This window comes from Sinocyclocheilus grahami, unplaced genomic scaffold, assembly GCF_001515645.1.
Source record: "Sinocyclocheilus grahami isolate Dianchi unplaced genomic scaffold, SAMN03320097.WGS_v1.1 scaffold1647.1, whole genome shotgun sequence".
NCBI classification, from domain to species: Eukaryota; Metazoa; Chordata; class Actinopteri; order Cypriniformes; family Cyprinidae; genus Sinocyclocheilus; species Sinocyclocheilus grahami.
In genome coordinates, this window is record NW_015506826.1 from 18,008 (window position 1) to 45,014 (window position 27,007).

Sequence of the window (27,007 nt, forward strand, 5' to 3'; positions counted from 1 at the left end):
TATATACACTGAACAAAATTATAAACGCAACACTTTTGTTTTTGCCCCCATTTTTCATGAGCTGAACTCAAAGATCTAAGACTTTTTCTATGTACACAAAAGGCCTATTTCTCTCAAATATTGTTCACAAATCTGTCTAAATCTGTGTTAGTGAGCACTTCTCCTTTGCCGAGATAATCCATCCACCTCACAGGTGTGGCATATCAAGATGCTGATTAGAAAGCATGATTATTGCACAGGTGTGCCTTATGCTGGCCACAATAAAAGGCCACTCTAAAATGTGCAGTTTTATCACGCAGCACAATGCCACAGATGTCTCAAGTTTTGAGGGAGTGTGCAATTGGCATGCTGACTGCAGGAATGTCCACCAGAGCTGTTGCCGTGAATTGAATGTTCATTTCTCTACCATAAGCCGTCTCCAAAGGCGTTTCAGAGAATTTGGCAGTATATCCAACCGGCCTCACAACCGCAGACCACATGTAACCACACCAGCCCAGGACCTCAACATCCAGCATCTTCACCTCCAAGATCATCTGAGACCAGCCACCCGGACAGCTGCTGCAACAATCAGTTTGCATAACCAAAGAATTTCTGCACAAACTGTCTCAGGGAAGCTCATCTGCATGCTCATCGTCCTCAGCGGGGTCTCGACCTGACTGCAGTTCGTCGTCCAGCTCATGAAAAATGGGGGCAAAAACAAAAGCGTTGCGTTTATAATTTTGTTCAGTGTATATTAAAAAGAATAACCCCCCTTTAAAATAATCACATTTTGTTGCTTTGCACCCTGAAATGAAGACAGTTTTTGTTTTATCCAGCTGTATTTACTTAGTGCAACTTATGACATCCAAGTGAAAGGTATAACACCAACATGTCAGAAAAAAAAAAAACCTTCTCAATGGCACACAAAGCCATGTGGCTTTCAACTGTGATCAGCTGTGGTCATTTTGATTAGCTCAGCATGAAAAGAGCTTTCCTGTAGCATTTCAGCCCTTGGTAGTGCAACTGAAGCAAACAATCAACTATGGGTGGCAAGGCACTGTCAGAAGATCTCCGGGATAAAGTTGTGGACAGGCACAAGTCAGAAGACAGACAAAAAAAACAAATTAAAAGGCTTTATCAATGCCTAGAAGCACAGTGAAGTCTATTATTAAGAAGTGGAAGGTATTTGGTACAACACAGACCCTCCCTGGATCAGGACGTTGCTTTCTAACATTTAAATATATGTGATATGCTGTTCTAGGCCTATATATCTATAATGGGTTTCAGCATGTTATACTATACATTGTACATAAAAATAATTGTAAATGCATTCTAGTACTTATGTACTTATTGTTCAGATTGACATTTTATTTCAATTAACTGAATCAAATGAAGTATTTCACATAAATTTTTATACATATGAAAATGTATTTAATCAAAGGGTAAAAAATGCCCATGAAATGCCCCAGTTTTAGCGAGGCCAATTGTCATTGTTTAGACTGATTATTTATTTCAATTGAACTAGTTCAACTAAAGTATTCAACAAATGAGCAATGCTTTGTGTTTTACATGAAATAATATGCCTTGTAGAAGTAAAAATGCCCCTGAAAATCAATTGCACCAGGAGAAATGTTGCTCCTTAATAAAAACAGTTAACAGTTAATTTATAACAGTGGTGTATGCACACATGGCCCAGTCGCTCACACCCTAAGCCTTAGATCCTTTAGGTGTGAAATTACATGTAAAAGGCCTTCTTGGAGTGGGAAGTCCTAAAGAAGGAAACGCTTTCCAGATTGCCCCATCTTTAAGGATGAAAGGACATGGCACATGCAAAGGAGGAAGAGGATGCTGGCAAAAACCCTTTTCTTCCTACCAAAGGGGAAGGCTGAAAGAAGGTGGGCTTGAACTCTCCGAGATGTTGGACAGCACTGAAGTGAGTGAACATGTTAACTTCAGCTCTGTGAGGGCGGACACTGGAAGAAGATGAAAGACGACTGTGTTCTCGGATCCCTTTTATTGGATTAGGCCACATGGTTCAAACTCAAAAATCTCTTTGGTATTTTAATAGACCTCAAAGAGGAAAGGTAATGCTAATAGAAAACATGGCTAGAGAGTGGGATTGTTAAACCATCACTTACTGTAAATTTAAACCATGACCAGAAAGTTGTGAGCTTGAAAGCTGCAACGAATTAGAGATTTATACACAAAGACACAAATATAAACACTCAAGACATCTGTATTTGGATAAAAAAAAATTAAAGAAAGAAAATGACACCCTGTAATTGGTTGAAATGCAAAATGTCAATATGGCCTAATGGTCCGATTGAGGCTAATTGAGTGGCATAATCAAAATTTGTCTCAGTGTTATTCGGGTGGTCAAAGGAAAATGAATCAGAGTTGTGAAACAATGAGCATTCTGTTGAGTCCTTGAACAGCAAGTCCATGGCTGACAGAAATAATGGTTGAGATTAGTTTCTCCTGTTTTTGATTGCAGGAGCTACACTGCAGCCTGGTTCCATTTTTCAAAAATTGACAAGATATAGCGTTTTGGAATTTAAATCACTGTGCTGATTACTGTCCTTACGGGTAGGCTGGAAGACCGAAAATTTCTGGTCTGAACTCTTCCATACTTCTAAGCAGCAATGTAGCCTCTTGGGTGAGGCTGCGGTCCAGGTTATCATCTGGGATCATCACCACCTGCATTCCAGCTGCCAGACCCGCCTTTACCCCATTTGGAGCATCTTCAAAAACCAGGCACTGTGAAGGCAGAATCAAAACAGACTAATCAATTAAAACATAAATGCATAAATGCTCAAGAACTCAATATGCTGACTAGTGTTGGCATGGTACCAAAACTTTAGCAGTCTGTACCTATACCAGTAAAATACCACACTTCTTGGTATCATTTTCGGTACCATAGCAAAAACTACTGTAACTATTTTATTGTACTATTTTATTGGAAAAATATAAAATAAATACAATTTGTTAATTATTAATGCTGTTAATAATTAGTAAATAATACGTAAAAAAAATTAGCATGTAGCTTTCAAATATTGTTCAGTTATGCAAACACTGCGATAAAAAGATCAAATGAAAGTAATAAAACAATTACAGGTAACAGAACAAGTGGCAGGTCTATTGTACTTGCTTAGTTATTGACTTAATGCACAGATCTATTTTGACCCGTCTGTTGCTTTAGTTATCAATCACAATGTCAAACATCGCAATTTCAGATTCAGTCCTGAAATCGGTCATCACTCCCGAAACTTTGCAATGTGTACTTAGCAGCATTAAAAAATAAAAATGGAAAAATTTAAAATATGTCTATACTGCACAATGAATCTAATATTTGCATCTTGTTTATACTTTGTTGATTAAAGCTAAACTAAATTTGCGAGTACGCAGAGTTCATGCTGAACAAACTCTGGCATATAGAGTGGTGCAAGTATGATGTCAGAACCCCGTCAGATCTGGTTCCTTTGAGATTTTTCTTATGGGGTATTTTAATGGGGTTTTCAATTTATGAGTAAAATAAAGCCTGTGGTAAACATAACTTAACAATACTTTGACGTTTTGTTCTACAACGTAAATTATACACACCCATACCAGAAACTTTGAAGCAGTTTGTAGCAGTTATGCTTATTTTTGAAAACGTGTGTTTCTAATAAGTAACTATAAGACAGTTTGGGTGACTGTGTGCAGTTTACGTTGTAGAAAAAAACGTCAAGTATCGTCAAGTTATGTTTACCACAGGCTTTATTTTACTCATAAATTGAAAACCCCATTATCAAAATGGGGTCTAAAATCTTAAAGGAACCAGCAGTCAATTACAATTACATTCAAATTACACTTCAAATAGTTTTTCCCAGTAATGGTTTCTGTCATTTTAGATAGTTCTTATCGCACTGATGTATGTTCAAGTGTTCAATTTTCTAGTAAGTTTGCTTTTAATTAGTTGATGCTCTAAAAACAGAGTTGGGTGTCATGATTGTGTGCTTGTGATTGTGTCTGTGGGAGTTTGGGTGGTACATTGATATCGTGCCTCTGGTTTACGATCACTACTGCACAGACTCAGGCTCCAAAAAACAGCGTAAGATGACATTTTGGCTTCACTTGTCTGCAGTGGAAAGAAGTGGAGACATGTCGTCCATCTTTTTTTTTTTTTTACAGTTTATGATAGAAACCTTTGATTCCCTTCACAGAGCGCTCACATAAATATGGGAACATGTGAAAGTAGCCGCCTATCAGCAGGTAAGGGTACTCGGTATTACCGGTACTGCAGAAGGGCTGTGATATTATTACGTTTTTAAAATGTAAGTATCGACTTGGTACTGAAGTACCAGTACTTTTGACAACACTAATACTGACTAACAATGTAAAAAGAAGATCCAAAAGCAGGAGACGGCAAAATACAATATTTCAAATGCAATAGTACAAAAAGTAGGCCTAATACTTGGTATTAGATCAAAGATAATACAGAGCCATATTTTGACATGCATATATTTGACTAAAAATTATTCTTTTGCTCTTGATTTTTCTATATATATAAATCCTGAAAAATCCATGCATTTATCTCTTAAAGTAATTACAGGTAAATAAATCATCAAGGCCAAATATCTATCAAGCTTTACAATAGTGAGTTGTTGTTTTTTTCTTCATAAAAACATATCTAGAAACCAAAGTGGCCAATGTTAATATATAATATGGTTTAATGAATTTAATGCAAGCAAATGAGATGTACACAAAATTGCAGAATTATTAAATAAACAATATTTTCTTACAAATACAAATATGCATCATCCATTGATATAGCTTTCGGTAGATCTTGGAACAGGGGAGTGTGTTTCTCGTTGCATTCAAACAAATAGGCATGTTATGTGATCTCAAAATGTCTGAATCTCTCACATGCTGGTCTATCTAGATTCATAAAAGGCATCAGAATCAAAACACTTTCCTAGGAGCCACCCAGTATATATAATTGATTGTCAGGAACAAAGATTCCACATTTTCGTCCACTCATCACAGGAACAAATAATAATAAAAAAAGGCACTTGAGTTTCCATGGATGGTTGTAATTGACTGATGTTACAAAGTCAGTTGTTCGATGAGTGGAAGTGCCTTACAAAGACCAGCGGAAGCATGCAGTTCACTTTGGAGAGTAAAGCTTATAGCTAATTCCCTTGTACCGGGGGCACAATTAAAACTTCTAATTACGCAAAGAGCCCAGAAAATGACCCATAATTACCAAGGCACGCATTTTTGTGAACATAAAGGAAATAAAAAAAGCTTGAGGAAAAAAATAAGTAAGTGTAGCACAAATGATGGCATTTTCTCTGTCAGCAATTTGAAGTGGAGCATCTTGTTGGATTAGAAACAGTCCAGGACATCTAACACAAGAGAGATTCAGTAATTAGTCATAGGTAGTGTATGAGAAGGCTTAAGATGCACACGTCACTTGAGCAGACAGCTGGGGATGAGAGGGTGAGACGACTGTCTCAAACACTTCTAATTAAGAGACTGAATCAGCGTTTTACAGTCATTTTTGTTTCTCACCTCAGAACATGGGAGAATGTTAAATGGTAGCTTTTGTTCCCTATTTTATTTAAAATCCTGCTTTTAGGCCTACATATTACATAAAAACACTTTGAATTATGAGAAAATCAATGAAAGATAGAATGCTTGACAATAAAGAGAAAACAGAAAGAGTAAAGCCATCCATGACATAGCCTTTCCATCACAAATCATTTGTCATACGCCTCCACAAATCAGTCTGATAGCATTTCCTGCAGAGCGATTCAGGAGCAGAGCTGAGCAGCAAAAACATAGTTATTTTTATATATTTAATATGTACTGACAATAACTAGTCAACACAAGGTTCCTTGCATCGTCCTCGCTGACTACACTCAAAAACATGGCAATAAGCAGTCCAATTATGAACACATTGCTTGATTTGTGCTGTTCATGTTTTGAATCATGTCTTTCTGGCAGTGTCTCAGCTGGTTAAAGACTAATACCAGACTTCTTCGCCATATTTGGCTGTCAAAAACAAAAATGCATAGTAGACGTAGAATAATAGACGATAGTATCATGCATCGACGATAGTCGGCGATAGCACGTCTTTGTCGACAATCAAGACGATATTAGGCTCATTCTCCTATAAATGTATTAAATTATTATTATTATTATAATTATTATTAGGTGGCCTATTATAATACGGCTATTATTATCAAAATTGCCCCGCTATTTCACTTCAGCACCGCATTTCACACTTGCGCAAATGAGGATTAGAGCCTGTAGCCAGTGAAGGAGTCTCCAACCCACAGATGTAGCCTACATCGTCTGCTGATATAAGGTATTTCATTGCATTTTAACAAGTAATCTGAATGGCCTATATATGTGCAATATTTTAACTGAGCCCTCACTAACTGAGTTTAACGCCACAGTTACACTGTAAAATCCAATAGTTTACCTTACTTAGATTGAATTAGTTATCTTTACTTAGTTGTTATACTTACTAGGTTTTATTAAGTTACAGCTACTTTCAAGGCAAATAAAACTATTAACTTACTGTTTTGAGTGATACTTACTTAAAATATTCAAGTAGCCACAAAGGAACCAATGACATTAATACACCAGTGAGAGGCAGCAGTGCACTAATATGTTGCTAATGTGCAACATAAAAACAGAAGAAGAGGAAAATAAAACAAGTCTTAATAGACTTTTCACCCATTTCTTCCATGTCTGCAGTCATCTTGAATGTTGAATTCTCAATACAACTGAAATATTTGAGAGAACATCACATAAGCTAACTTTATAAATTGATGTTGATTTTCCTAAAATGTGTTTTTTTTTTTTATTCACCATTATAGTGATTAGCATTCCCTTTGGTTGGGCACTTGGAACTTTGTTTATGTTACTATAATTTTCTTCCTCAATGCAGCAATGCATCTTGAAGTCAGAATGATTTCATTTCAAGGGAATAAAAGTAATAAATAGGTTGCTTTTAGAAGGTGAGCTATCTTCGAATTAAAGCATTGGTGAATTTTTTGTGTGTTTATTAATTACTTTTTTAAAATTTTTCATAAATACCTTGAGATTATTTTAATTGGGTTTGTCAAGAATTTGGGTGCCATCAACCTTGAGGCCAACGGCGGGGCAAAACGAAACAAAATATTCTCCACCTGGCCTCCTCCGGGGGAGGGAGTGGTGCGTTCACCATCTCCCGAAGAGCAGATCCCTCCATCTCTGGGTCGCCCATCTCAGGGCTGCTTGCTCTTCCGCTTACAACCAGGTTTGACGGGGGCCTGGACGGGCAGGGCGGCCTGCCAACGCCCGGCTCCACGGCGCTGCTTGGCTGGAGCCTGCTACGGATGCTACAGTTCCTCTCGATGAGCAGGCTGGGGCACTGCGGCCGGCATACGGGTGGAGGCCGCTGCTGCTCGCCGGGTCAGGATGTGACGGATCGCCTCAGTCTGCTTCTGTGTGGCAGAGAACTGCTGGGCAAAGCTCTCGACTGCGTCGCCGAAGAGGCCGGTCTGGGACGCAGGGGCATTGAGATGGTTCCAATTTTAAAAAATTGTTTTACAAAAAAATATATATATATACATTTTTACATCTCTTATATATATACTGTGAGTGTGTGTGTATGTGTGTGTGTGTGTGTGCATCCCGTGTGTTTTTACTGCATATCTGCCAACCACCCTATAACAAAAATAAAAACAATGCTACCTTTGATGTTTAAGTTGAAGGTAAAAAGGATGTTGCAAGTAAAATATTATCAGTGCTACAAACCTACTGTTTTAATTGTAAAATATACGTGATTTTTGCAGAAGTGATGACTTTTTGTTGGCGAGAGGAAGGGGGCATCAGTTCTAAATTTTACAAAATATTGCTCTAGTCACTGGAGAGATTTATTTATTTATGTATTTATTTTTATTATTGCAATCATAACGACAGCAACATGAACACAGAAACACAGAAAAGACATCAGGATTTAAATGGATCCCTGTGCAAATAAATAAATAAATAGACAAACAAACAAACATTAAGGATGCAATGCTGTCACTAAAACGTCAAAGACAATAAATTGAAAACACCTGTTGGACTATGCTGTTGGATCTCTCTCAGCACATGCCAGCCAACACATATCTCATAGTGTTTATTGCGAGTTGACATTGTAAGCACCATCACAAAGAGTTATTAGAGTAATAGGCACTGATGGGGAAAAACTGTGAGGGGTCCTTTCACAACAAATCTATTGCTAATAATAGTTACCTCCCACAGATAGCAAATAACAAAAAATGAAAAATGACTTATGTAGCAAACTAGCAGATACACATTTACCTGTTTAGTTTCTAATAAAAGTACAGTGGGATAAAAACAAATGGTGGAGGGTGACATGAGGCATAATATTTAGCACTTCCACAGAATGACCAAAAATCTCAAACATGCACATGCAAATGTGCAACACTTAATGACTAGACATGAATTCTAGGATGATGCAAAGATGACCTGACAGAGTGGAGTCAATCTATGGTCCAGTGCTCTAGGAAATGTCAAGGGCCAGATGACCATCTCAGCTAAGCAACATCAGAGTGACTAACATCACGTGTTATATAGGGAAGATGCATCACTGATGTGTTTCTCATATGCACAACTAACACACAAAAGTGGACTGAAATCAAACTGACATGCTACAAAAGTCTCACTCTTGTGAGATCTAACAGAAGGAAGAATGCCTATGAAACACAACACAGGTCCTACAATATGTGCACTGCATGATGCAGCCCTGAAGGAATATGTGAGTACAAGTCCCCACAAATCTGTTAATAATTGACAGGGCAACCTCTTCTTGTTCCCTCAGAGACTTCATGCAACAACAACAAAAACATGACTACATAACTAAACACTTTTAGGCCCAATCCCAATTCTACCCCTTAGCCCTTCCCCTTTCCCCTACTCCTCCATTTTGTGCATTCATGTGAAGGGGTAGGGGTGTCTCAATTCTTTTTTGGTTGGAGGGGCAGGGGTAGGGGAAAAACTACCCCTATTCATACCACACTTCAAACGAAGGGGCATGAATTATCTCAGCGTAAACCGGCTTCAGGGGCAACATGGCTGCCCGAGCGAACAAAAAGACACATAAATGTAAGCATTTTTGGCATTAATAAAGATTTTAACGAAAAGTAATAATTTGTTTTATGTTACATTCAATCGTGAGTTCATATTTATGGTCATGTTACTCAAAGAAACTTTTGCAAAAAATCACTAATATTCGCTAACTAACGTCATATCATTGTAGACTGCACGATAGTGCCACAACATACGTTCATGTCTGATCAGGGCGATAACCACAGTAGACATTGAGGGGGGCTAGTCCCCCCAAAAATTAGAAATCGCTAAACCCTTTTCTCAAATATTACCAATTTGAGAGAGAGAGAGAGAGAGAGAGAGAGAGAGAGAGAGATGAAAGTTGCGTTTAATGGAACCGCAGAGGTCGGAAAGGCATCTTGGTCAGCATTTTTGTTTTTATAGACGACAGTTTAAATAGACTTTCACAAGTTCCGTGCTTGATGACAAATCCTATCCAAAAAGGGCTTACTTAATTTCTCCATGGACATATCTCTACATATTTCAAAGGATTAAGCGAACAATTGGGACCTGTTGTTGGATAATATATTTAGTCCAATCTTAAATTGGATTTCTCAATACCCAGTTGGCATGTTCTTCAGAGGGACTTGGGCGGGTGATCGATATGGCAAAGCTCCTCAATAAACTCACACACACACACTCCACTTCTTCAGCCCACTCACACTCTTCATGAGGTCTTGAACTCGGTACAGTCTCCACTCTGCACAAAGCCGTGGGTTGATAAAGTGATAAGAGGGATTGTGAAGCACTGCTTGGTTAAGGAAGATTTCAGTATCGGTCTTGCACACAGACATAAGAACCTAAACACACACACACACCCACACACACACTAACATGTTGTATTACTGACTTAAGCAAGCCAAAAATTCTCTGTAAACATAATTTGGAATGTGTACAATAGGCTACATCATACAGTTTGTTTCTATTCTTACCTCAACAATATTTAAATTTAACTTACCAAAAACTAACAAGTCTTTGCCATACATTTTAGCCTCTGGAAAATGTATGGTAATGTAAAGAAAAATGTGTCACACTCCTACAGTGTGACGTTTAGTTTTTTTCTCTCTTTTTTGTTACAGTGCTTCTCATCCGTGCAACCAGATTTGTCAACGCCAAATGGCTAGATATCTTGGCTACAATTTATTGTACAGTCTGGCATGAAAAACTACAAACTGCCTTGTCAATCTCTTTGAAATCACAAGGTTTCAAAAAGCGTACAGTGTATAGCGGGCTTTACAACTCTGACTCTGTTTTTTGCAAACAAGTCTCTCATATCTAACACCTTACTGCCGTTGTATGCTGTTGTCTAGCTATCAACTGTACCCGTTGCCTGTTTCTTGAAATTCAACCTCTTGAAAGCCCTACCACTACAGCCACACACATGCAGATGGATGTCTTTTCCACATCTTGCATTGTTTTGAGTATCTCCTTTTGAGTGTTCCACTGCACCTATTTAACCATTTTATGCAAGAATGCGACTTATGTAAATGTTCCCAAAGAAATGTGTTCAACTGGGGTTAGATGAACCCAAAATCAGGTCAAAAATATAGGGCTTCATTAAGACTCATTGACTAGTCATTGAAACAACCCACCAACTAGTCAGTTTTAAAACTATGGGGATCCCTAGGTCTCTAGTACCACACATCACTGGCAAATTCACAAATTGAATCCAACAATAATCTGTGACCATTGGATTTTGTTCTTCCTAAAGCTCACACTTTTTCATCTTTTGTCCTGCTTCATCTCAAATATGCTGGATCACTCCACTCTTTCTTTGTCATTATGATAGATGACAACAACAATGTGACTTCCCTCGTGTTCACACAAAAACATGAACTTCAGTTCCTCTATGTTTCATTAATCTAAGCCATGGGACAGGACCCACCTTTTATAAAGCACCACTCCCTTCACTGCACTGCTCAGCACTGTGGGATGCAAAATGCCTGACTCTTCCAGAAAGAGGTGGTCCACTTCCTTGCCTCTAGTCACAATGGAGACAGATGACTGGGCATACATACATTACTCATATGCATGAGAGGGCTTCCATGCCTCTGGATAGACTAGTCAGTATTCATGTCATGCTGGCCTTCCTCACATCACCACGTGCATGCAATGGATGGAGATCAGAAAGTTGACTTTAATTCCCTCCTCTAATGCTAATATGCTCTTAGCTAGCATGAACTTAAAAAGGTTGAGCTGATTAATGGCCCTTATGGTTTGGTGATAGTTGGGCCTGATCTTCTTGCAGTTTGCCCACTTACAAAGAAATTAAGGGTCTGTAATTTTTATGGTAGGTTTATTTACGTATAGATTACGTATAGAGACAGAAACCAACCAAAAAATATAGAAAAACCCCATTATATAAAGGTTAGAAATTGATTTGCATTTCAGTGAGTGAAATAACTATTTGATCCCCAAGCAAATCCATTTGCCCCTCGATGCGCTGAAGTCATTCTGTACCCTTAGCAGAAAAACAGCCCCAAAGCATAATGTTTCCACCTCCGTGCTTGACTGTAGAGCTCAATTTTGGTCTCATCTGACCACAGCACTTTCTCTGGATAATTTTGATGTTCTTTGGCAAACTTTAAACAGGCCTGTACATGTGCCTTCTTGAGCAGGGGGACCTTGTGGGCGCTACATGATTTCAGTCCATTGAGGCGTAGTGTGTTACCAATGTTTTGCTTGGTGACTGTGGCCCTAACTGCCTTAAGATCATTAACAAGCTCCTCCCGTGTAGTTCGGGGCTGATCCCTCACCTTTCTCCTGATCATCCTTACCCCATGAGGTGCTCCAGACCGAGGCCGATTGATGGTTGTTTTGTATTTCTTCCATTTCTAAATAATCGCACCAACAGTTGTCTCCTTCTCACCAAGCTTCTTGCTGATGGTCTTGTAGCCCATCCAAGCCTTGTGCAGATCTATAATATTGTCTCTGACATTCTTTGACAGTTCTTTGGTCTTGCCCATGGTGGTGGGAGAGGTTGGAATGGAAGATACAGATTGTGTGGACATGTGTCTTATACACGGTGTCTTATACACCTAACGAGCTGACATTAGGAGTAACTTCTTAAAGTGGCAAGACTAATCTGTGTTCCACATGGGCACTAGGGGTGCAATGGTTCAACTTAATCTCGGTTCGGTTTGTATCACGGTTTTAGAGTCACAGTTTCGGTACGGTTCGGTATGTGCTATGTTCAGGGAAAAAAAACGATATTGTCAAATAAAAATAAATAAAATAAGAACAAATAATCTAACTACAAGCAACAGCACAACTAAATAAACAGTGAAAAAAGATACAAATAAAATAAACAGTGCTTTTCAGTTTTTTTTATGTAGGTCTAACATAGTTTTTAGGTACAGAAATCGAATAAATCAAATGTAAAATAACATTGCATATTTGACTGTAATTAATCCTTATTAAAGTTACAAAAGTTATTCAATCAAGAGCAGTGAGAGATTTCCGTGTTGTTGCTGTTTGATTAAAATTAAGAAAGTGCTGTCACTTTAAGAGAACGCACTGATACTGTACGTTCAGCCGACTATGTCTGCTAGGATACTCACCAAGACGAGCATTTTGAAATACTTTTTGTGTCAATTTGTCCATTCAAACACAATACTTCACAGAGAGCTTAATATTTGCGCGTGTTCTGAGTAGGGATGGGTACCGAAACCCAGTATTTAATCGGTACCGTGGCTAAATTATGAAAGACCGGAGTATCGATAAACTCTGACGTTAACGGTTCTTCTATAGGTACTGGAGAAATTAATAAAACACACACACATTTATTATTGCTATATATACATTATCTTGCAAATTCTATCTCACCAGAGTCGCCAGCTGTTTTTCAAACATTTGTCTATGATGCAGTTTTGCTATTCGCAATTCAGAAGCGAGATCACGCTCACGCGAAGGAGCTTCATCACGCGCAACATGAAAGCCCTGTTTAATTATGATAGAAGAGAGAACTAAACATTCAAACATCTGCTTACACTTTAGGCCTGTGGCTGTTTTATTAAGCTAATTTTATTTTTTTATTTCGATTTTGGCTTCTAAAGATTATACAAAAGAAGACATGAGGTAAAGCTGTTAAAAACTAGCTGCATTTGTCTCGCACAACTTCTTTCCCTTCACAGCGGTGCGCATTCGTTCCTCCCTAAAACCCAAACTTAACGTCAGAATCAGCTCAATCGGTGATTGTTGTAAGATGGCGTCTTTACTGTTGCTAAATTGCAGGACATGTTTGATAATAAAACGTTGAAAGCACAATCCGCACAAGAGACACTGTTCATCAGGCTGAAATGTGTGCGCGCGACACGCTCCAAAACGGACAAACAAATTACACTTTGAGCTTCGGGCTCATGTCCAAACGATCAAATACACACTCAATATGTCCAAATGGCCGGCTTGGAGAGTATTTACTTAAACACAGTTTATGTCTTAATTAAGTGGAGGAAAACAGTTGGGAGAAAATCCGATGTGTGTCAATATATTGTCTTCAAAATGCAAATCTGCTCTTAATCTGAATAATGTTATAGCTTTAATATCCATCCCTAGTTCTGAGATGCGGGTTCAAGTGCTTCGGATGAGCGACCACACAGATCTTCTCACTGCACGCGCGAGTTCACGTCTTCTGGCTCTTTAATATTTAAACTGGCAAGGCTTAAATGAGTTTAGTTTAAATACAGATAGCAGCGTGTGCTGTTCAGGTCTCACCTGCGCTATCAACACGTGATGACGGCATAAATTACGGTTATTCCAGCATAAGGCACTCGCATTGATTAAAGAGTGACTGGTTTTGTCCACGTATTGTTTTTTTTTCTCTCTCATCGCTCTTGTTGTAATGTATTGGGAAGCCAGAATTTGTATCCATCAACAGAAACATGCATTAGCCGAACTCTAACAAACCATATTACAGATGCATTGTCAGATTTAAGTTGAACCGCGGTCCTAGTGTATGAAGACGCGTGTGTGGAGAACGGTACGGTTCGATTTTTTACCGAGAACCGTTGCACCCCTAATGGGCACATAACCAATCTGTGGGAGCCAGAATTTTTGCTTGGTAGGGGATCAAATACTTATTTCACTCACTGAAATGCAAATCAATTTCTAACCTTTATATAATGTGTTTTTTCTGGATTTTTGGTTGATATTCTGTCTCTATCCGTTAAAATAAACCTACCATAAAAATTACAGACCCTTCATTTCTTCGTAAGTGGGCAAACTTACAGAATCAGCAGGAGATCAAATAAATGTTTTACCCACTGTACATGTGTTTCTATGTGCTTGAGACGTATCACAAAAATATTTAAATACCAAAGCAAAATTATGTTTTTTATTTATTATATATATATATTTTTAAGGGAAACCATATGTTGACCATGTCCAAGGCCAATGCATGCACAATGGAGAGGGATTAATTTTTGATCTGAGGTTCCCTTTGAAGAGCAGGAACCCACATACATTATTGAGAGTATTCTGGTGCAGGGTGATGAAGAGCCTGTGATCACAGACAGACATTCATTTTTTTTTCTCATTGATACCCAGACCTTCTCTCAGATGTCAACGTTCTGAAATGACATGGATCACATTGGTTTGGTTCTGGTAACTTTCGTTACCTGCTTCGCCCTTGAGCTTTGATCACAGATATAATGTTTTAAATCAGCAGAATGTCTCAGAGGGTTTTCACCTTTGTAAGCTTCCACATGAGATGAAACCACAAAGTAATGATGCTAGTTTTTTTTTAAATTCAATGTCTTTTCACGGGTTGTAAAGGTTGAAAGATAATTCAAGAGCAACTCCTGAACCGCTGACCTCCTGAAACGACAGCTACATTAGCACCAGCAATTGGCTTAATAAAGATGGACCACTCTGGCATTTCTTCTCAAACATTTTTGCTTTGCCACAAGGACATCTCATCTAGAGTGAAAATACATGGCATGTAATTAATCAACTGCGTTATAAATGCATATTCAAAGAAGTACAGGGGGAGTTCATTCAAAAATGTAAAATATTTACTCGCCCTCATTTCACTTAAAACCAGTATGATCTTGGCAGAATGTTCATGCTTCTCTTTTCCATACGTCAAAGTGAAAGGTAAACAGGTGCTGTCAAGTCCCAAAAATGACCATAAATATAGTCCATAAGGCTCATGTGCTATACTTCAAGTTAGAAAAAAAATTATAATAACAATAAGGGTGTGGATCTCTGGGTTGAGAGCAAATAACATTCAATTCATGATTGACTGATTTTGACTAGGATTTAAACTTGATGTTCATATATTCAAAATGATTCTATTTTATTTGATACAGAAACTTTTTAAAATTCTTAAGATTCCTAAAAAATAACTATTGGATCTTTGGCAAGAAAAAGATGAATGGCAAACAACAATTACTGCACCTAAAGTAAGCACTGTCAATTTTCTGGAACACAGGCTACACTTTAAAGGAGTGTCACGCCAGGTTTGCTGTCACTGGTGCAAAATCAGACAGGTAAGATATGAGACCTCTGGCATTATAGGAAGATTTTCAGTGAATAACAGTCTGAAGGAAAATAATCTGTAGAAAATGTATAACGGATAATGTACTAAAGAAAATTACTAGTACCATTTAACTCAACACTAAAACACAACACAATGTAATATGTAATTTAAAAATGCGCATAAAATACAATACAGACCTTTCTTAAAGTGTAGCGCACTAGTCATATGGATTTTTTGGCGCTTGACAAACCCTGGTCATCATTCTCTTTTATTACGTATATATAAAAAGTAGTATGAACATAGCCATCCCCTTTGCTTTGCTGTAAATTATAACAATTTTCATTTTTGGGGGATCTCTTTAATATAAAGTGCTCATAGGGATATGGAAATAGAGAGAAACAGAGACAAAGAGAAACAGAATACTGTTCTGTATTATTTTAGAATTTTTTTTTTCTTCAGCCATTTTGAAAAGCATAAGAAATGTATGGTGCAAAGTGCTGAACGGCCACTCTCCTTCCCTCTTTCTTTGTCCTTTTCTATCAGTCTCTTGGATCCTTCCTCATCCTGAATGCCCCTCTGCTTCCACTGATGTTTCATCTGCTCTTTCTCTTTCTTTTACACACACACAAATAGGTTGAACAGGAGAACACAGATCACATCGAGTCAGGCACATGACGCAGCATCATTTGTTATTCCCTTGATCACTCTGTCGATTCCCTCTCAGCACCACTTTCATATCTTATCAGGAAAGATGCAGGTCTTAATCACAATTCAAGACCCATGCAGCTGACTGGACTTCAAAAAAGTTCCAAGAAGGGGCGACATGCTAGACATTATCACCTCCATGTGTTCTGGAAAATCACACAATGGCCTATTAAAGGCTATACAGCTGCTAATATTAAAAACCCAACTAAGCTGATCTAAGACGGATGAAGCTCTTCTAACAGAGAAGAAAGAAATGTACAGCACCTGAGTTAAATATATGAGTGTCACAGCAAAGGGTCTGAATACTTAGGACCATGTGATATTTCAGTTTTTCTTTTTTAATAAATCTGCAAAAATGTCAACAATTCTGTGTTTTTCTGTCAATATGGGGTGCTGTGTGTACATTAATGAGGGAAAAAAATTAACTTAAATGATTTTAGCAAATGGCTGCAATATAACAAAGAGTGAAAAATTTAAGGGGGTCTGAATACTTTCTGTACCCACTGTATATATAAAACAAAAAGTACCGATAAGAATACCGTTAAAGTACCGAACCGATAAGCAGTATCGATAAGAGTAGTAATACCGTTAAAACCTTAACGATATCCATCCCTAGTTCTGAGATGCGGGTTCAAGTGCTTCGGATGAGCGACCACACAGATCTTCTCACTGCACGCGCGAGTTCACGTCTTCTGGCTCTTTAATATTTAAACTGGCAAGGCTTAAATGAGTTTAGTTTAAATACAGATAGCAGCGTGTGCTGTTCAGGTCTCACCTGCGCTATCAACACGTGATGACGGCATAAATTACGGTTATTCCAGCATAAGGCACTCGCATTGATTAAAGAGTGACTGGTTTTGTCCACGTATTGTTTTTTTTTCTCTCTCATCGCTCTTGTTGTAATGTATTGGGAAGCCAGAATTTGTATCCATCAACAGAAACATGCATTAGCCGAACTCTAACAAACCATATTACAGATGCATTGTCAGATTTAAGTTGAACCGCGGTCCTAGTGTATGAAGACGCGTGTGTGGAGAACGGTACGGTTCGATTTTTTACCGAGAACCGTTGCACCCCTAATGGGCACATAACCAATCTGTGGGAGCCAGAATTTTTGCTTGGTAGGGGATCAAATACTTATTTCACTCACTGAAATGCAAATCAATTTCTAACCTTTATATAATGTTTTTTTTCTGGATTTTTGGTTGATATTCTGTCTCTATCCGTTAAAATAAACCTACCATAAAAATTACAGACCCTTCATTTCTTCGTAAGTGGGCAAACTTACAGAATCAGCAGGAGATCAAATAAATGTTTTACCCACTGTACATGTGCTTCTATGTGCTTGAGACGTATCACAAAAATATTTAAATACCAAAGCAAAATTATGGTTTTTATTTATTATATATATATATTTTTAAGGGAAACCATATGTTGACCATGTCCAAGGCCAATGCATGCACAATGGAGAGGGATTAATTTTTGATCTGAGGTTCCCTTTGAAGAGCAGGAACCCACATACATTATTGAGAGTATTCTGGTGCAGGGTGATGAAGAGCCTGTGATCACAGACAGACATTCATTTTTTTTTCTCATTGATACCCAGACCTTCTCTCAGATGTCAACGTTCTGAAATGACATGGATCACATTGGTTTGGTTCTGGTAACTTTCGTTACCTGCTTCGCCCTTGAGCTTTGATCACAGATATAATGTTTTAAATCAGCAGAATGTCTCAGAGGGTTTTCACCTTTGTAAGCTTCCACATGAGATGAAACCACAAAGTAATGATGCTAGTTTTTTTTTAAATTCAATGTCTTTTCACGGGTTGTAAAGGTTGAAAGATAATTCAAGAGCAACTCCTGAACCGCTGACCTCCTGAAACGACAGATACCCAGACCTTCTCTCAGATGTCAACGTTCTGAAATGACATGGATCACATTGGTTTGGTTCTGGTAACTTTCGTTACCTGCTTCGCCCTTGAGCTTTGATCACAGATATAATGTTTTAAATCAGCAGAATGTCTCAGAGGGTTTTCACCTTTGTAAGCTTCCACATGAGATGAAACCACAAATAAATTCAATGTCTTTTCACGGGTTGTAAAGGTTGAAAGATAATTCAAGAGCAACTCCTGAATCGCTGACCTCCTGAAACGACAGCTACATTAGCACCAGCAATTGGCTTAATAAAGATGGACCACTCTGGCATTTCTTCTCAAACATTTTTGCTTTGCCACAAGGACATCTCATCTAGAGTGAAAATACATGGCATGTAATTAATCAACTGCGTTATAAATGCATATTAAAAGAAGTACAGGGGGAGTTCATTCAAAAATGTAAAATATTTACTCGCCCTCATTTCACTTAAAACCAGTATGATCTTGGCAGAATGTTCATGCTTCTCTTTTCCATACGTCAAAGTGAAAGGTAAACAGGTGCTGTCAAGTCCCAAAAATGACCATAAATATAGTCCATAAGGCTCATGTGCTATACTTCAAGTTAGAAAAAAAATTATAATAACAATAAGGGTGTGGATCTCTGGGTTGAGAGCAAATAACATTCAATTCATGATTGACTGATTTTGACTAGGATTTAAACTTGATGTTCATATATTCAAAATGATTCTATTTTATTTGATACAGAAACTTTTTAAAATTCTTAAGATTCCTAAAAAATAACTATTGGATCTTTGGCAAGAAAAAGATGAATGGCAAACAACAATTACTGCACCTAAAGTAAGCACTGTCAATTTTCTGGAACACAGGCTACACTTTAAAGGAGTGTCACGCCAGGTTTGCTGTCACTGGTGCAAAATCAGACAGGTAAGATATGAGACCTCTGGCATTATAGGAAGATTTTCAGTGAATAACAGTCTGAAGGAAAATAATCTGTAGAAAATGTATAACGGATAATGTACTAAAGAAAATTACTAGTACCATTTAACTCAACACTAAAACACAACACAATGTAATATGTAATTTAAAAATGCGCATAAAATACAATACAGACCTTTCTTAAAGTGTAGCGCACTAGTCATATGGATTTTTTGGCGCTTGACAAACCCTGGTCATCATTCTCTTTTATTACGTATATATAAAAAGTAGTATGAACATAGCCATCCCCTTTGCTTTGCTGTAAATTATAACAATTTTCATTTTTGGGGGATCTCTTTAATATAAAGTGCTCATAGGGATATGGAAATAGAGAGAAACAGAGACAAAGAGAAACAGAATACTGTTCTGTATTATTTTAGAATTTTTTTTTTCTTCAGCCATTTTGAAAAGCATAAGAAATGTATGGTGCAAAGTGCTGAACGGCCACTCTCCTTCCCTCTTTCTTTGTCCTTTTCTATCAGTCTCTTGGATCCTTCCTCATCCTGAATGCCCCTCTGCTTCCACTGATGTTTCATCTGCTCTTTCTCTTTCTTTTACACACACACAAATAGGTTGAACAGGAGAACACAGATCACATCGAGTCAGGCACATGACGCAGCATCATTTGTTATTCCCTTGATCACTCTGTCGATTCCCTCTCAGCACCACTTTCATATCTTATCAGGAAAGATGCAGGTCTTAATCACAATTCAAGACCCATGCAGCTGACTGGACTTCAAAAAAGTTCCAAGAAGGGGCGACATGCTAGACATTATCACCTCCATGTGTTCTGGAAAATCACACAATGGCCTATTAAAGGCTATACAGCTGCTAATATTAAAAACCCAACTAAGCTGATCTAAGACGGATGAAGCTCTTCTAACAGAGAAGAATAAGGAATGCAATGATTGATGCAAAGCTTAAGTACTCAACTGGGATTTCTCAAACAATCTGGAGCAATTTTTGATGGGGAAGGAACGGTATAAAATGTAGGGTCCTATGAAATCTGTGTAATTTTATTCAAAACGGATGTCTAATCAAATTAATTTATAAATAAGAGTGCCTTATTGTGTTCCTAAAATGTTTTCAGAATTGTTGTGATATATTTTTTTCATTATTCTGTATTTTATGATTTAATACAAATGTCTCATCAAAAACAGTGGTAATCAAATGAATGAATAAAATTAACAACTGAATGAATCTTTTAATATGTAAGCAAATTAAATGTGAGTATTTTTACATTACATGTTTACTACTTAAACTTAGCAATTATTGCCAGCATATTTAATCAATATGACCACACAAGCATTTATATTGTTGTTCAGAATATCAGCATGGTGTCACTGGGCTGTAAGAGGCCACAGGTACTCACAACCATGGTGATATTCAGATTAAAATCCATGTATTTACTGTCTTAATATACAGATATTCAAAATAGTTGTATCTCGGTAAATATTGTCCTATCCTAACAAACCATTCATCAATGGAAAGCTTATTTATTCAGCTTTCAGATGATATATAAATCTCAATTTTGAAAAATTGACACTTAAGACTGGTTTTGTGGTCCAGGGACACATATCAGGACTTTTTGAACATCGCTCATCCAATCAAACACAAGATCTGGTACTAACTGTTCTAAACTTTGTGGCTACAACAGATAACACACACAAAGTAAAAAAGGCATGTTATTGCGCAGCAGTTTAAAATCAGCACATATTAATGGCCCAGCATACAACTGTTACTATAAAGAACGACCTAAATTAGCATTCATCATGGGATTACGTATATAAAGGGCTTACAGGTGCATCTCAATAAATTAGAATGTCATGGAAAAGTTCATTTATTTCAGTAATTCAATGCAGTGACTTTGGTTTTCAAAAAACACAATGGATCAACACCAGCAGATTACATTGTACCCCAAATCATCACTGACTGTGCAAACTTAACACTGGACTTCAAGCAACTTGGGCTATGAGCTTCTCCACCCTTCCTCCAGACTCTAGGACCTTGGTTTCCAAATTAAATACAAAACTTGCTCTCATCAGCCTAGTGAACCAAACTGAGAGACCATTTTGAAGGCTCAGGAAACCTTTGCAGGTGTTTTAAGTTGATTAGCTGATTGGCATGTCACCATATTCTAATTTGTTGAGATAGTGAATTGGTGGGTTTTTGTTAAATATGAGTCAAAATCATCACTTTTCAAAGAACCAAAGACTTAAACTACTTCAGTCTGTGTGCATTGAATTTATTTAATACACGAGTTTCACAATTTGAATTGAATTACTGAAATAAATGAACTTTTCCAAGACATTCTAATTTATTGAGATGCACCTGTATATGCAATGAGTGTGTGCTTAGCACAAAATGAACTATTTAACCATAAGATTGCAGCATGTTAAGCCTGGCTCACACTAAAGGATTTTTAGCCCGATTTAGCCCCGATTTCCCCCTCCCGAGAATCGGAGCAAAAATCTTGTCGAGCCCCTCGATCGCTCCCGATATTCGGTGCGGATTATCTGGTAATGTGAGACGTTCACAGATCGAATCTTGCACCTCCCGGTCTGCTCGCACATAAATCGGGGCCGCCCCGATCATATTAAACATGTTTGATATTTAGGACTGAAATCGGGATGATGACGCCTGTCTGATTACGTCAGTACTTTCACAGTAGCCAATGCGCGACCGTAAAACAGCTGCTGTACGGCTCCGTTGGATAGTGGAGACGGAGGAAACTGCTTCTTGATGTTTTGTAGTAACACGACTGTCTGTATAATGTGTCAAAAACGTAGTAGCCAATGCGCGACCGTAAAACAGCTGCTGTACGGCTTCGTTGGATAGTGGAGACGGAGGAAACTGCTTCTTGATGTTTTGTAGTAACACGACTGTCTGTATAATGTGTCAAAAACGTATCACAACCTTAAGGAGAAAGAGAAGCGCTGGAGTGAAATCGCCTCAGTTTTGAACGTGTATGGGGGTGGCAGGGGGAGTCACGAAAAGGGGGTCTGGGGAATTCACTCAAGTTAAAACACTTTCATCATCCTCATGAATGTATGCTGGTTTACCTAATGGCTGCAACACACACCAGTTTTTGTTCTGTGCTCATCACAATCGAATCCTTTCATTATAACATACAGAGTGTATACACGATGATGTTAATAATATATTAATTGCGCAGTGTGAAATTCATTGGTCATAACAGAACTTTGTGAGATCACAATGAACTAAGAGTGACAGTTTTACTGGTTAAAAAAGGAGCACACTTTGCGAGCTTTAGGCAATAATCCATTTAAAATGTAGAACTTTGTTTTTCGGCCACACACACGTTGCAAAGTTTCGGGAATGACATCCACGTATGTATGCTGGATTCGCTCTTGAAGTAGTAGTGATTGACATAGTGATAATAACCATAGCAATAGATGGGACAAAATATGTGAAAATGTGCATTAAGACTAGAGCACCCTCACTAATGTCAGAAGCACCCTCAGTGATTATTTCTGGTTGGTATACGCTTTTATTGTATAGCCTACAAAAACAACAAAATACAAATGCACTAGATAAAATAATTTAATAAATGCTTATTTACAATTTAAGCACTTAACTAAAATAAGTATTAAATAATTAAATAAATAACTAGAGAAGGCTGACTATAACCAGTTTGCTTCCATTTAGTAAGAAAAGCTTTGGCTACTCTTCACCTGAATTAGACAAAAAAGCTCTTCTGGTGTTCAGTGATGCGAGGACAACATTTGAGCATGTACACACAATATCTGAGCGAGAGCAGAGCCAATTCATAAAAAACAATGTATAGTTAAAAGCACACTTCCAGTTTTGTATGAGTGAAGGAAACCCGCTTGCGGTGAGATTCTTGCTCACGCATTACATGGATCACGTAACATTATGCGCTCTCGACATTTGTCATTAAGATCACGCTATAGAAACCGCTTAAAATTAAGTATAAAGAAGAGAAGAAAGCAGCCCTAGGCAGCTGCCTACACAGAATCCGCCACTGCCAGATGCAGTTAAAAATTTACTAAAAACAAGCCTATCACAAGATATCTGGTAGGGAGGGGCACCTGGGGTGGCCAGACAGATTTCAGGGGGGGGCCGGTGCCACCCCTGGCAAACCACGTAGACACGCCCCTGTTCACGAGGCGATCACGTGAGGCGCTCCCTCTGGCATGATAATCTTAATAATATCTTGTAGTGTGTGATGCGCCATGATGTTCAAATCTTGTAGTGTGTGCATGTTTAAGATTTGAGAGAAGATAATCTGCAAAGATTCTCCTTATGTGTGTGCTGCAACCAGATTTCATAATCGGTTAGGATTTTAAAACTCCTGTAGTGTGAGCCCAGCTTTAGAAAATAGAAAGAAAGAAAGAAAGAAAGAAAGAAAGAAAGCTTAAGTATCCAGTCTCTGTGTGGCAGGAGTGCTGAGATTACACAGATGAAAAACACCTGCTCTAACAAGGACATAATTGCCTTACAATTGGCCTCTACCTGTGAATCAACTCCCACAGTTAGTAGATCATTTTTTTGTTTGAGAATCCAAAGGATTAACAAACCCTTTAGTGTGCATTGTGAACAAACTCCAAAGAGTTCCTAAATAATTTAAAGAAACAAAGTAAAACAAATACAGTGGGGAAAAAAAGTATTTAGTCAGCCACCAATTGTACAAGTTCTCCCACTTAAAAAGATGAGAGAGGCCTGTAATTTTCATCATAGGTATACCTCAACTATGAGAGACAAAATGAGAAAAAAAAATCCAGAAAATCACATTGTAGGATTTTTAAAGAATTTATTTGCAAATTATGGTGGAAAATAAGTATTTGGTCAATAACAAAATTTCATCTCAATACTTTGTTATATACCCTTTGTTGGCAATGACAGACGTCAAACGTTTTCTGTAAGTCTTCACAAGGTTGTCACACACTGTTGCTGGTATTTTGGCCCATTCCTCAATAGAAAATGGTACACAATATTAGCCAGTTGGTCATCCCAGTGGAGCCTGGTGGTTTATTGCTTTTCAAGAACATGAAGCTACATCAAATTCTCCTTACACTGCTTAAAAAAAAAAAAACGTTTGGAGCGAACCAAAAACAAAACAAAAAAGGGTCCTACAATGGCCCATATTACTAAAATGTTGTCTGTTTATTAGTACTTACAGTATAAAGCACATACTAATGCCTTATTCTGCATGATCATATTCTAGATCCCTTAACCCTACCCAGTTCCTAAACATAACTAATATAAATAAACTACCTTAATTACAATCAATAAGCAGAACATTAGAAGTTTATTTAGATAAATCTCTTCATTAATTGTGAATGTGTTCCCTAATCTAATGTGCTATGTAAAATTCATAGCATTCTTAAATGTATGTATCTTAGCACCGTCACCATTTCTATAATATGGCTGAGTCACTCACAATTCATGGGAGAGCTATGAATGATTATAGAGACACTATTTATAATAAAAAATATGCTTCCCTTAAAAATTTTAATTGGCTTTAAAGTATTTATTGGAGAAGACACTGCAGTACTGAAAACTCTTACAAGGCCATGCTGGAGGACATGACTCATGGGACCTCTACCAGTCAATTGCACTGTAAGTCAATGGCAGTGGAGCATTGGATCTGTATTTCAGCACTTCATCTCTGCTGACTGTGCCAGTGGACTGTGTGTGTGTGTGTGTGTGTGTGCCATCTCGCGTGAAATTTTTTTTTTAAGTAAGCAGTGGGCTAAAACATAGAGAACAATTTGGAGGGCTGTATAATGTTGTCATGATATCAAAATCAGAGGCATGTAGACTCAAATAAGTAAAAACTGCTTCTTTGCTTTGTTCTTTATTTAAAAGAGAGAGAGAGAGAGAGACAGAGAGAGTTCTTAAAAATGCAGCACTGGCTTGACCATAGATCCATAGCTGACATGTTGGTATAAGTATTACGTAGTTAATACGGTCACTTGAAAGTAACCATACTGCCATTATTTACTTTAAATAACGGCTATGTTAAAGATGTAGTCTTAAGACCCTCACTGTGTTTCATTCAGATGCACTGAAGAACATATCATGTGAGCCTTCCCAGACTGTTAAGCACTGTTGCTGTACCATGCTATACCATGTCCAGTGCTAGAGAACACTTCTTTCGAATGAAACAAAGTGCACAATTATACTATAAACACAAAGCTAAAAATTAACTTTGTTTTGACACACTAGTTTAGCTGTAGCCTGTTGCTGAATTTTGAATTAGGTTAAAAACTACGTCATGGATGACCCTAAATGGGGTGCCACAGGTGCTGCCCATTCTCAGTATAGCAGTCCCGCCCACCAAATTCTCACTAAAAAACACTCAAAAAACAAGGGGCAGGGCTGTAACACATGATAATGGCTGATCGTTGTTTTTATGATCGATCATTGGTGTCACTTACTTGAGTTCTCGGGTAACTTGTGCTACATAAATATACCCTCTCGTGAAAATGATCTATAAATTCTTTAGCTTGCTTCTTGAATCTCTAAAACCGAAGAGACGAAATTCCAGCACCAGTCAATAGCCTTTCATCATTAAAGTCATTGTTCACCCACAAATAAAAAATATTCCATCGTTTACTCACTCACCTCTATGACATTCCAAACCTGTATGACATCCCCTCCTCTGCAAAAAACAAAAGAAGAATGTTTGAAATATTTTTGTCCATACGATCAAAGTTAATGGAGTCCAAAAGGGTTTCTTCTTCTTCTTTTTTTTTATATCTTCTTTTTCTTCCACAGATGAAAGTCAGTCAAACAGGTTTGGAACAACATGAGGGCAAGTAAATGATGACAAGAGTTTTCATCTTTGTGTCATCACTTTCACAATGTCCTTTGTATTGCATTGTTTTCTGAGTGTGAACTTCAGTTCTTCGCAAACTCTTCAACATACTGTATAAGCTTTGCAAACTACTCCAAGAAAATATTTAATGGAACTCTGAAAAAATATTCAACTCCCAATCAATTTCAAACTGTTCTACCTAGTGTAGATATCCTAATTCAGTTTATGTACCTTCAAACCGAAAAAAGCTGCTGCTTCTCACATACTCCATGAAATTTGTCTCACTCTCCCCAATGATTATTATGATTATGTCCTTTTGAGTCACAAGGCTAACTGTGTGCAAAGGAAGTGATGGAGATAACACAATCATATCGCAAAGGTAATATGAATTCACTTTGGGTGGTGCCGTACAAACTTCACGCTTCAAAATGCTCCTGCAGCACACTCATGCACTGTATCCAACTGGCTTGAGATGAAGCTCAATGACGTACTGTACCAGCAGTTCCCACAAGTAACCCAATTACTGAAATATGTTTATATTTTTAAATACTGTATGTTACTTTAACTAAAAGCAATTCATTAATTTTTTATATATATATTCTAAGTTGATTACCAACTGTGATTATTAAGTAATTTTTGGAGAATTGTTTTTATCCTGTCAGACTCAAGCAAAAAAAAGATGTATAATTTCACCCCCAACAATAGTATCTGAAGATGGTACATAAAACAGTATTTTAGTGCATCCACCGCATTGTTGCATTGCATTTGTATTATTGCGCCTTCACTTTCTGTGATGTTTAATATGTGAATATATCGGTAGGGTTGGGGTGGGTGGGGAAGCAATTTGGGACAACATTTTGAGAAAAGCATGACAGACTCACACTAAAGCTGTTTAAGTTGCTGAATACATTTGTATAAAGTATAATAGTATAGAGAAATACACTATATAATACTTGTGCAGTATATGTATATATATATATATATATATATATATATATATATATACAAACTGAACAAAGA

At 37.6% G+C, this 27,007-nt stretch overlaps 1 protein-coding gene across 2 annotated transcripts in view; it reads right to left on the bottom strand.

Moving 5' to 3' along the window:
• Positions 1-1,569: 1,569 nt before the first annotated feature.
• Positions 1,570-27,007, bottom strand: part of LOC107571754 (pseudouridine-5'-phosphatase-like) — a 32,795-nt gene continuing 7,357 nt past the window's right edge. Inside the window, exon 4 of one of the 2 annotated variants that reach the window (XM_016258116.1) lies at positions 1,570-2,736. In XM_016258116.1, the coding sequence (XP_016113602.1) occupies positions 2,560-2,736 (177 nt within the window). In that variant the 3' untranslated portion in view covers positions 1,570-2,559. The remainder of the gene's footprint in view (positions 2,737-27,007) is intronic. The other variant, XM_016258115.1, reaches the window with a different exon arrangement.